Consider the following 12,884-nt stretch of genomic DNA (forward strand, 5'->3'; position numbering starts at 1 on the left):
CACAAGTTCCCTTACTGGGATTAAGGTCTGGGGAGTGTCCAGGCCATGGACATAAAATATCAATGTTTTGTTCCGCAAGTCACTTACTCATCACTTTTACCCTCATGGTTACCCTTAAGCGCTCCATCCTGCTGGAAAAGTCATTGTTCATCACCAAACTGTTCTTGGATGGTTGGGAGAAGTTGCTGTTAATTATTCGTGTGTTCTCATGCAGATTTGAGAGTGACTCTGAACAAGCTTTTTTTCCAGATGCCCTACACAATCAAAAGAAGTGATTCATCAGAGAAATGTCTTTACCCCAGTCCTCAGCCGAGACAGAAGTGGCTTCTCTGCTGCCCTGCTTGGTGAGCTTGGTTTTTAAAATGCACTTAAAATCTACTTTTACCCCACCTCGTGCCCCAAGATGCTGAATACAGGATAAAGAGGGACAGACGATGAGTGAGTGACTTCACTTTTAAAATTATAGCGGACCGTCAGTATCAGTACTCTGTTGTTGTCTTTCATTTCTCCTCTTCAGAAACCACCAAACAAAACCACCAAGTATCATCAAGCCGGGCACAATGAGGATCCACCAATAACGTGTCACCTGCAGAGACACAAATTCATTGTTGTACAGTAAATACTTCACTCTCAATGGAATAACTTTATAAATGTAATTATAGATACACACACACACCCATCATGCACGCATGCACACACACACGCGTGTGTGAACTGTGTGTAATTTACTCATAAAGCAGCTGAACATCAAAGTAAAGGATTTAATAAAGTTTAATATTCACTCACCTGAGGAACCTGAGTGTTTATCTGTTCTCTCTTCAGTTCGGTTTTTAGCGGAAAAAGAAGATAAATAAACAATATTAAATATCTGTGTATACCTTTACAAACATTCCTTATGTCTAGCTTCCTCCTCTGGTGAGTGTGTGTGTGTGTGTTCTACTAACACTCACTCACTTACCATGGACTGTGAGATGAACATGGCTGATTTCTTCTTTTATGAGAGGGAGACCTCTCTTGGTGTTTGTCACTAACAGGTAGCTGGTGTAGATTTCTGTATCATTCAGTCTCAGATCTCTCAACACCAGTGAACAGTTCCCCTTACGCAGCTCCTCCACAGGAACGTCCACACGACCCTCATATCCCTTATCCTGAGTGGACTCCTCCCCCACTCGCTCAAACACAGTCTGGTATTGAGTCTTGACTTTAATTTCCCATCTAATATACAGTATGTTAATGTCTCCACTCGTCAGTTGACACGGCAGCACAGCTGTGGAACCCACTGGGCCAGATACATTGAACTCAGGCACTGCAGAGAGGAGGTCTGAGACGGGAAATTATAATATAGATTATTTTTAGCACATGTTTAAACAATGCTTTTATATTAAAATACTTATATTTCATCTGATTTATTAAAAAAAGGTACTTACTCACACATACAGTACTCAATACGATGTAAAGGGAAATAAAGGAGGTCATGATGTCCTGATAACGTCTGGAGGAGTGTGTGTACAAATTCTAAAAAAGAAATGCAGGTGTCAGAAGAAATGATATTTATGAGGTGAAAAAAAAATCACAATTCAGCCGATTCTGAGTTCAGATTTATTTTTACTAAATCCTATAACTGACAAACTAATTTTTTTGTAACTCTTATTTAATAAAGGTTTTAATTGTATATTTTACACAGTGTGTAATTCACCAACACCTAAACACACCCACTGATCTGTAATGAACAGTTTAATCAGCTGTGTGTGAACACACCTCTGGGCTTCATCTAACACCCGGGGATGGAACACCATCCATCACGTCCTTCCTCTGAGACTGAGACACTGAGTCCTAATTGTCTGAGACACATAATGTCCTAATTGTGTCTTTCTGAACTGCTGGTCACACACATAGGGGGAGGGGCGATTTGTGTGAGATTACAAATCACACAGACTGATGTGAGAGAGCACCGTCTGATAGACACAACAAGGATATAAAGTCTTCAAAAGAATCTGTGTTACATTCATTTATTTATATGTTCGATATAAAACCAAAAAAAAAGGAAATCATAAAAAAAATTATTACAGTATTTGTTTCAAAAACCAAATCACTTTTTGTGATTTTACTTCTCCATTAACATGTGGCTTAATTTTATTAATTATTTGTTTATTTTTCCCTAAAGAGTGATTTCTGTGCCGTTTAAAGAAATCAAAAGTAGGGCTGCAACTAATGATAAAAAAACAAACAAACAAACAAACAAGAAAAGCATTCATTTCCAACCCTTTATTCAAAAACAGAAGTAAAATCTTTAGAAAGTGCACAAACATTTTGCTCCTTGAGCTGTTATAATAAAATAAAATGTAAAAATAAATGGACTAACACAAGACACATAGACATGTATGCTTTACATCTGCCAAATATATGGAACCTTGAATTACGAGCATAATTAGTTCCAGAAGCGGCTCGTATTCCAAAACACTTGAAAACCAAATAAATTAACGGAATCACTGCTGTAAAGTAAAAATAAAACAAATTAACCTGCACTTTACCTTTGAAAAGAATCATGACAGAGCAGTGTTTCTGTGTAGAGCAGAGAGAAAGAGTGTGTGTATGTCTGTCTTGGCATGGTGTCCAATGACGCGCGCGCGCGCACACACACAGCAGGCAAAAAGCCTTGAGCGGAGAGGGAACATGGATTTTAACGGCTCTAATGCGACTTGCTTTTGCTTTACACGCGCACTGTACACACACACATACAAACACAAAATAAAATATGTTTTACACACACGTGGTTAAGATAATCCTTAATCTATGATTATATACAGTGGTTACCTAATCAGAATGTTGGTTCTACCATTGCGGCGCTTGGCGGTAGCATTTGGCTTTGTGCGTTTGCTGGCTTTTACCGTTGAGTGGCGCTATATAACTACAGACTGACGCCTCATGCCTTAGTTCATTCTCTGCTGGATTAATGAGACACGGAGTTTTAGAACTGCACGTAGTAGCGGATAAAATCAAGTAAAACATTGTAGTTAAACAAATTCATAATCACAGAACTAAAATTACAGTACAAATGTAAAATTCAAATTAAATTAAATCTTATTAGGATCAAATTTAAACAAAATAAATGTTAATACAGTGAGCCTTTAGATTTTATCACGTGTAATTAGAAAAGACGCGTGTAGGGTTTTGTGTCGTCTTATATCTTGTGTTCTTTAAATTTATAGTAGATTTATTAACTAAAATAAATGACCATAAAATTATAACATTGTCAGGACGTTCTACTGCGTCAGCTGATGTTGGTCATTCAGCCCCGCTTGTGTTTGTGCGTTATTATAAGAATGAAATGCAGTAGACTGTTATGATCTGTAAACGGATTCGACCCATGTTGCACGGGCGGCATAAAGCACGGACACGAGGCGAGGTCTTACGGGAAAAGGGTAATTTATTTAGGTAAAATGGGGAAGGAAAGTGTTGAAGGAGGGTGAATAGAAAGAATGGGATAAAGGTTGTGCATGTGCAGTTCCGGGGGCTGTGCCACACTGGCAAGCGGGCACACAGCTGACGATAAGTGTTGGTGCGAGTGGCAGAACTGAGCACGCGGAGGCAGCGCTCCTGCACGCTCCCTCGTGACGGCGCTTCTCCCGCTGTCTATGGCCGGCGCGAAATCGAAGGGCGGAATTCTAGTGTCCTTGTTTACATCTCCGCGTCACATCTCCCCACTGACATGCTTCTTTCATATTCTCCATTACATCACGTACTTCCCAGACCTCAGACAAACCTCCGCGCCTTGCTTTTATAATGCAGAGCAAGCCCGAGATCATATTAACGTTAATTATCGCCAGCCGGCACGAATAGGCGGCTCCGTCCCTTTGTCGCCTATTCAGGGAGCCTACGGAGTGAGCGAGTAGCGATAGTAGATTTGGGCGCACACCCATCACAGGCGCATGCCTTGGCAGATCATCATAATTGTCTTTAACTTGTATTTCATAAGGTTTTCCGAGCGGAGGTACAGCTCAACGGGGGTCATTATTTACTATTAAACATTAAACAAATTTACAAAACTTAATGCGTGCGATTAAGCGCTGATTCTACGTAGGAAAGTAAAGAAGAGGATCCTGATGCTCAACATTCCGGAGACCAAACCCCATTTAAATTAAATTAACAAATATTGCATGTAAATAACAATAGCCCACGTTTAAAAAAGCATTTAGATTATAAAAAATAATCCTGCATCTGTTTTAGGTGTTCCAGCTGCCACTGTTCTAAAATTCAAATTAAATCAAATCTTATTAGGATCAAATTTAAGCAAAATAAATGTTAACACAGTCGGTCATTCAGCACCGCTTGTGTTTTTGCGTTATTATAAGAATGAAATGCAGTAGACTGTTATGATCTGTAACGGGTTCGACCCATGTTACCCAAACGACTCAGTTCAGATGTAAGTAAATGGATAGAAAATAAATGGCTGTGCTGTTTGGGGGAGGGACGTGCTAATGATTTGGTCGGCTCTGTGTGTGTGTGTGTGTGTGTGTGAGTGAGAGAGAGGGGGGTGTCGCGGTCGTTGATTATTTAGTGAAACAAAGGCTCAGCTGAAAAATGTTAAGCACATCCGTCACTTAACACCCAATAAAAGGTATTTGAATGTTATGATATAGTTGTAATATAACAGATGCGCACTGAATACTAAACCTAAACCAGGCACGAGGATTAATAAACCAAGATACCCGTTTTTTTTTAAATAAAAATACCAAAGAAGATTATTGTGTATAGACTGATTAAAAACAATACAATTTATGCTATCATAAGAAAAATCTCAAGTTCTTCCATTTCAAGGTTTAAAAAAGGTAACAATGTTAACTTTAGAATTTAGAATCCAGAAGATTAAAATTACACAAATTGAAATCACTGAAAGTCAGGCTCAGATTCAAGAGGTTTTTAAAGTGGGGAGAAGTGCATTTCAGTTCCTCTGAATGTATAGGTGAGAACAGCCGATTCACATCTGGGGAGGGTGAATCATTTGTATTTGAATGTTGTCTGGCATTGTAAAGCACACACAGTGACACTAAAAGAACAACCCAGGATTAATAGGAATAAGAGGCCCTAATTATACTGCATAAATATTATTTAGCACAAAAAAATTCCTTGCGCTCGGGAAAACTATGCGTGCGGTTAAGCGCTGATTAGACTATAGGAAATTAAATCGGAGGGTTTTTATTTAGACTATGAAAAAATTAACCTGCGTCTATTTTAGGGGTGTCAGCTTCCACTTTTTAGTTAGAAGTTTTCTATACAAATTTTATAATGCCCACATGACATGACGGAAGAAGGCACGGCTGGAGAGCTATCCTTGCTAATGATCCCGGACTTGCACCCCGCGCAAGTATAAAATACTTGGGGTTTGTTGGGTTACAGTGGATTTTACTACACAGTGTGAGTGCGACGGCCATCCGTCCGCTCGCGCTGACTCTGCTCTCCGTGGATGGCCGGTCTGGCCCCTCCCACCTCTCGCTCCTTTGAAGTCCCTGGGGCGTGTTCCATTTGCCCCGCTTGCATGCCGCACTCCGCGCTGTGTATGCAACGCATAGTAGTAAAATCCACTGTAACCCAACAAACCCTGAGTATTTTATAGCGCGGGATGCAAGCCCGGGATCATTAGCAACGATAGCTCACCAGCTGTGCCTAATTCCGCGGTCCCGCTGCTTCGCATGTCTGAATGGGAGGCCGCCCAACTAGTGAGCGAGAAGTGATATTGATTTGGGCGCATGCCGTGATAGGCTGAAAAAAACTGTTGTCAGATTAATGTGCAAAAACTATATAAGACTACATGCAAAAAACAATAGCCCACGTTGAGAAAACGTTTAAAAATTCTTTCCGACATGAGTTGGCCCGATGTTATGCGCAGAGCGCCGGAGATTTCCTGAAGCTCCGAAATCGCGGGGCATTTTTTCTAAAAAGATGCTGTCTTTAATAACTGATGGAGGTTTTGAGCTGTATACACATGCATTCCTGCCTAAACAACTCTTTAAACTACACCTGTGACACAATAACAGTAATATTTCTAACATTCTGCAGGTTCACCATCAAGCTACTTTTCTCTCACACTTCGAGTTCCTTCAGCCAGACACATGCTGCAACCCATTTGATATTCACAAGAAGCGAGTAAAAGGTAAGCCTCTTTTAATGCATACCATTTTATTTGACAGTAGACCCAAACATAAGCTTTTTCTATCAGGATAATTTCACTCTTTCCATCTACAAATCTTGAGAAAGCAAAATTACTGGAAAACCAAGACTTAATTTTAATAATATTAAAAAATTTAAAATATTATTAATTATTCATTAAATGGGTCCCTGAAAAGATAAATGTTCAGGTCTGCTGCATGATCCCTTACAGAGGGAAGAGTTTCTGTGCAACTGAGGCATTTTAGATTACATAACTTAAGGACAAAAAAATAAACTCACATTTAAAACATGACTGAATTTTTAGCAAGTTCAGCAGTGTGTTAATTATTGAAGGAAATTAAAAAGGAGAAAAAGAAAAGAAACATTGTTTCTGAAAAAAAAACTTTTTTTTCCATTTACTTTACTGTAAATTGCATGCACTAGAGAGGTATCCTGAAGATGGCTGTGCTTGTAATCTCGGACTTAATACTAGATCTTCCAACTTAGCACACCATCAATAGATCCATGTCTCTAAAATCTGGATTATAAATTTTTTTTAATATTATTAAAATTAAGTCTAGGTTTTCCAGTAATTAGTTTCTCAAGATTTGTAGATGGAAGGAATGAAATTATCCTTCTTCTTCATTTAAACCTATAAATTTGGGGGCTCAGTCTGGTCTTCCCTCTCAGAGAAAAAAAAAATTAAGTAAGTGAAAAAAGTAAGTGATTTTTTTCCTCGGTCAGTGAAGATTTTGTTCGCGTGAGATTTGGTTAAAATAAAATTTAATTCACGTCACGTTTTCTAAATAAGTTTTGTTCACCGTAATTAATTCTAATCATCTTGTCTAAAAGGTTTTGTTTTTCAGAGCAAGTTTTATATAGCTTTCATCACATCATGTTTAAAGAAATATCCGCGGTGGTTTGAATGAAAAACCATTGTTGTGCTGTCAGTTCCGCCGTGTTTTATAGAACCATTGTTCATTTTTTTTACTAAATTCGTTCCGCGTATCGAGTCACGCTTTAAATAACTCATTAATTAATTTGGTAAAAACAATTGAAATAGATATGGTATTGCCAAATGTTTATGACAAGAAAGCGAACTACCCGGTTATTTAAAACAGCTCTGTAATTAGTGGAATAGAAACATAACAACGCTCCTGTCACTAAGAAACTACGTCATCAACCCACGTCCACGGTTGCTATGGGTTACTAGACGCTACCCAAAGCGCTTTTTTATTTTTTATTTAATTAAAGTGTTGTATTACTAACAGTAAGTGTCCTCGTATTGTTTTGTCGCCGTGCAATGTCACTGCTGGAGCCACATCTGTCTGTTAAAGTTATAATCTACATGTGTACAGATACTACATACAAGTCATCGCCCGGAACTGTAAATGCAGAGTGTGTGGATTGTCACTTTGCCAGTTGTTTGGCTATATCTGGAGGGCTTCTCTCATTGATACTCGTGACCAGTAGGTGGCAGTGTTCCATTGCTGTGCTTTGTTCCTGGTACAAACTTGGCCTAGCTAATGTTGCGCAATGTTGTCACTTGTTGGAATATTACAAACTGAAAATCTGGAGTGCCTGAATTTAACAAATATTGAGAGCATTTTTGTGTGAAGTCCAATCAGAAAACAGTAGCAGGAATTATCTGTGACAGAAAGGTATAAGCAAGTACAAAAAGAAAAGTTTATAGAATTGTTGTGTGTATAATACTATACAAAAGACATAATATATTTTCTGATAATTTATGGTGCAATTTGGTTTGTTTTAGATAGTCAGCTGATAGTGACCAAGTCAGGTGACTAGGTGTCCTAGTAAGCTAGTTAGTTTCTGTTAATTCATGTTGTATGTAGATCCTTGGTCCTGGAGGAACGCTGTCTCGTTTCACTGTGCACTAAACTGTATATGGTTGAGATGACAATAAAAAAAGTTTACTTGACTTGACTCAGAACAGTTTCGACCTGTGAACTCTGTCTCGTTGAGGATTTTCTGAAATTAGGACCATCAGGACAACTTTACAGGACATATTTTCTATCATCGTGCTCCCGGACTAATTCACTGAAACCGGTGAGGCAGAATCATTGCTCCTGCAGCCCCAAACACAATTAACCAGACTTTATATACATTCAATTACACAGAAAGCAGAGTGGGAACAGTATCTGACGGTGACAATTCTATCCATTAAGATGTGTTTCCCTTGATATAATGAACATAATGAGAAGGATAAAGCTAATTCACCTATGGTGTGGAAACAAATCAGCAGCAACAGTCCATCAGGTGTGGGAATCTCTTTTTAAAAAAAGAAAAGAAAAGAAAAGCAGTATCTGACCGTATCTAAAGTGGAGAAAAACGGTATGTGCTATAAAGAAGACCCGTCAGATAATCTCAAGACAATTATAATAATAATAATAATAATAATAACAACAACTCATTAGGTTATAAAAATCACAACTATCTGAATAAACTCAGTATTAAACGAATCAGCACTGGTACATTTTTATTAAATATAAAATAAAAAAATTTCTTGTCATAAAGTACAAAAGAAAATGATTCCCTTTGTAAAATAGCATAAATAAACCATGGGTTGTGTGTAGAGTGATTAAAAAAGAAAAAAAAAGTATAAAAAAAACAATACAACGCATGTTATGATGAGTTTTGTTTTCAGGCCATGTGAACTTCAGTATAGTGTTAAAACGATTACTCGAGTAACTCGATTACATAAAATGATTGAGGCAAAATCTTCTGCCTTGAAGCTTCTTTAAATTAATGTTATAAACTTGCATTATGTTTTTGCGAATTATTTGTTTGGCGTGACACAACCCCTGTGAAATTTCGCATTGATTTTAAAATACTACTCTTGACATATAAAGCATTAAATGGTCTTGCACCGCAGTATCAGTATACGATCCGCCACGCCTACTTCGATCAAAGGATGCAGGCTGCTTGTCAGTAACGCGTATTATGAAAACTACAGCTGGGGGCAGAGCTTTTTCTTACAAAGCCCCAAAATTATGGAATAGTCTTCCAAATAGTGTTCGGGACTCAGACACAGTCCCAGTGTTTGTCTAGGCTAAAAACCTATTTATTTAGCCAAGCATTTTTTATAAATAGATTTGCCTTAGGTAAAGGAGCAGATCTGGGGGACTCATGGACGTAGAGTATTATGGTGAACTGGTATGTTTGGATGCTGTCTTCCTCACTCTCATTGATCACTCAGGTTTGCTGACGGTGAGGTGATTGTTTGCTTTACATTTCAGGAAGCCCTCATGTTTGTGTTTTCTTCTGGCTCTCCCTTTTAGTTATGCTGTCATAGTTAGTCCTGCCGGAGTCTCTGCTTGCACTCTACAGTTAATATACATTCACATTATACATTGTGTGACTGTGACCATACCTAACTGCCATCTCTCCTCTTTTTCTCTTTCTCCCCCTCTTTCTCTTTCCTCTCTCCCCCTGTCTTCCCCTTTCACTCTTTCTCTCTCTCTGTCGAGCTACACATGTCGTTCCTGAGCTGCCAGTGATCCAGTCTCCCTCTGCCCTCCGGACCTGTCTGACCCATCCTGGTGCCCCGCTTCTGGTTGAAGATCTCGTCACATGGATGCCCCGTGTGTCTCTCTGCAATGACAATTGCTAAAAGCACTATACAAATAAAATTAAATTGAATTGAGCAAAAAAACATTTTATCCGATTAATCGATTACATTTTTTGGTACTCAATTACTAAAATTTTCGATAGCTGCAGCCCTACTTCAGTCTCTTCCATTGCAAGGATTTACCACGCTCCATAGCTCAGTGGGAAGCACATAATACCTCGGGGGCGAGCCTTGCTCTGAATGTGCGCTGACAGCATTAACACTTATCTAAACACACACACGCATATATTAAAATATACAAGCTCACAATGTTTCTCACTCACTCAAATAAGTCCCTTACACTCAAATAATAACCTCTTACTTAAAATAAAAAACATTTTATGAGAACAAATAAGATTCCCAGCAGTGTCGTGTCTGGAAGGGCATCTGACGTAAAACCAGCACCAAGCTTGTATGTGCAACTTCCCTGCATGAGGCTTATTAGTAGTGATGGCGAGATGAAGCTTCATGAAGCTCTAAAGGCTTCAGACAATTGGTTCACAAACGGGTTCATTTCTTGAGATGTCATTCGCACACAAAATGACTACGAACACATCAGCTCTCATCTTACATTCTTTGACTAGTAGGGACTAGTCAAAGAATGTAAGATGAGAGCTGATGTGTTCGTAGTCATTTTACCAGTACTGTATGTGATCCTCTAAAAGCTGTCATGGTAGTAGCACAAATACCAACATGACCCTCCTCCATTACATTAATATGTCATAATGTATGTTATATGAGAGAGAGAGAGATAGGGATAGTGATGTTTTCCAACTCGGGCAATGTTACTAAGAAGATGAAATAATAAGACATTATAGGTGCTTAATAGGTGTGAGTCTGGCAGGATGTGATTAACTGAGGCAGTGAAGGAGGAAGAGAAGTGCATGTGCAACTGGTGGTTTTGGGGGTGCAGGGACGACACTTTATTAATTTAAAAACAATACTACCCACGAATTGTGCAGAGATTCCTTGGGCTTTATATATTTTTGTATATATATAGTATTGCACAAATATTTACAAAACAAGACAGTAAACACTAAAAAACAACACAGCAAAAGACCTATAATACTAAAGAAAATATACATCAGCAACAACTTTCGGCTGTTCGACTCTTTCGGCTGTTCCCTTTCAGGGTCGCCACAGCGAATCATCTGCCTCCATCTAACCCTATCCTCTGCATCTTCTTCTCTCACACTAACTAACTTTATGTCCTCTCTCATTACATCCATAAATCTCCTCTTTGGTCTTCCTCTAGACCTCCTGCCTGGCAGTTCCAACCTCAGCATCCTTCTACCAATATATTCACAATCTCTCCTCTGAACATGCCCAAACCACCTCAATCTGGCCTCTCTGACTTTATCTCCAAAACATCTAACATGGGTTGTCCCTCTGATGAACTCATTCTTGATCCTATCCATCCTTGTCACTCCCAAAGAAAAGCACCTAAATAAAAAAAGAGCTTGGGCTTTATACGCGTCAATACATGGCGGCAAAATACGAACCACTTCCAGAACTGTCAATCGCAGCGAGGCTTCAAACGTCATTCATAACGTCAGTCACTGTAAATAATTATTTTTATTTATAATATATATATTATAATATATTTTATTTTTATTATATTTATTGTATTAATACAGGCCTCAAAACGAGCTTCACTAAATAGTTACTGGATTTATTAACACACGCTTTAAAGCATCGGCACAGAACATCCCATCACTAGTGATTAGTGACACTGACTATAATTAGCCTCATGAGGAGAAGTTGCTGAATGGTTTTGTGCTAACTCACTTATGCTTAAAAGCTAACCGCTAAAGCACTGGTTGCTAGCATGCCAATCACTTAGCTTCGTTTGCTAACATGCTAACCGCCAACACTAAAGTCGTTAAACTGTAGAAAACTCACACTGAAGCGTCCAAAGTATCACTAAATAAAGCATTAACATCTTAACTGACACACTAGACCAAAATCATATCACCAGCTTTTCTGCGGAGTTTAAAAAATAGACATTAATGTCGTCACACCAAACTTTCTCCGGTAAGGTGACCGACAGGCTACAGTAAAACTGTTCAGCTTCGTCCCAAAACTACACATAGTTAAGCTCTAGTGTTATTTTCCGCAGTGCTGCTGCTACATGACATGAACTGTAACATCCACCAACAAAATAAGGGCTCACGGTGGAACCAATAACTAGATATGAAAAGAAGGAAGTCAGTTACAAACAAGGGAATTCACTCGGCGCTTAAAACACTAATGTACACGATGGAAGACTTAAGATCGGAACTCAAACAAAACTCACCTCGGTGAAGTCGGACGTTAGATATTCGCGCTCCAGCATCCAGGTTCCGATTAGTGGCGGAGATTCACTAACAGAGTCCAGTGACAGTTACTCGTCTACTTAGAGACGGGCGGATCCGGGATTCAGGGAAATTTAGTTTCAATTTCAGGAAAAAAGAAGGGGAATTTTTTGAAGCCTCGAGGTGCATGTCGTTTCGCTTTTGACTGGCTCACTGGCTTTATTCATTTATTTTTTGCATTTCACAATGAACTTTACATTTACTTCTTATCTAATATATGAAGAATATATATATAAAAAAATTGGTTTGTATTAATGACCTCAATCTATCTCATAAACTATGTTGTTATTGTATTTTTAATCTCTCCTTTTTCTATCCTTAAATCGATTTTCTATATTGTGTGTTTCTATCACTTGATTTGTGTATTCAGGTCAAGTAGACTTTTATTGTCATTCCAAACATATACAGTTCAGAAACAGAACAACGTTCCTCCAGGATCAAGGTGATACAACATGAATTAACAAGAACCTACTAGCTGACTGAGAAACCTAATTAGCTGTCTAGCTGAAACTAAAAAGATTCTGAATTAACTGATAACCATTGAATCCTTAACACGGAATGGTGAATTTATATCTATATTCTGTTTAAAGATTCCAAAAAGCTTGTTAGTTGTATTTATGTTCATAAAAGAAAGAAAGAAAGAAAGAAGGAAGGAAAGATAAGGACGTTTATTTGTTCTTTACTTTTCCTTTCTGTACTATTTCTTGACTTAATTTTCAAAGATTTAGAGATGGTGATTATGTGCATAAACATTT

At 38.3% G+C, this 12,884-nt stretch overlaps 1 protein-coding gene across 1 annotated transcript; it reads right to left on the reverse strand.

The window, feature by feature from the left end:
• Window positions 1–500: 500 nt before the first annotated feature.
• LOC128512950 (uncharacterized) lies at window positions 501–12,253 on the reverse strand. The gene is made up of 5 exons (XM_053486500.1): window positions 12,072–12,253; window positions 1,428–1,515; window positions 959–1,321; window positions 787–816; window positions 501–586 (listed from the first exon to the last, which is right to left on the reverse strand). Exons 1-5 carry the CDS (start codon window positions 12,108–12,110, stop codon window positions 501–503), a joined length of 606 nt encoding a protein of 201 aa, XP_053342475.1. The 5' UTR covers window positions 12,111–12,253.
• Window positions 12,254–12,884: the final 631 nt, after the last annotated feature.

The sequence above is a fragment of the Clarias gariepinus genome, chromosome 2, assembly GCF_024256425.1.
Source record: "Clarias gariepinus isolate MV-2021 ecotype Netherlands chromosome 2, CGAR_prim_01v2, whole genome shotgun sequence".
In the NCBI taxonomy this organism is placed as follows: Eukaryota; Metazoa; Chordata; class Actinopteri; order Siluriformes; family Clariidae; genus Clarias; species Clarias gariepinus.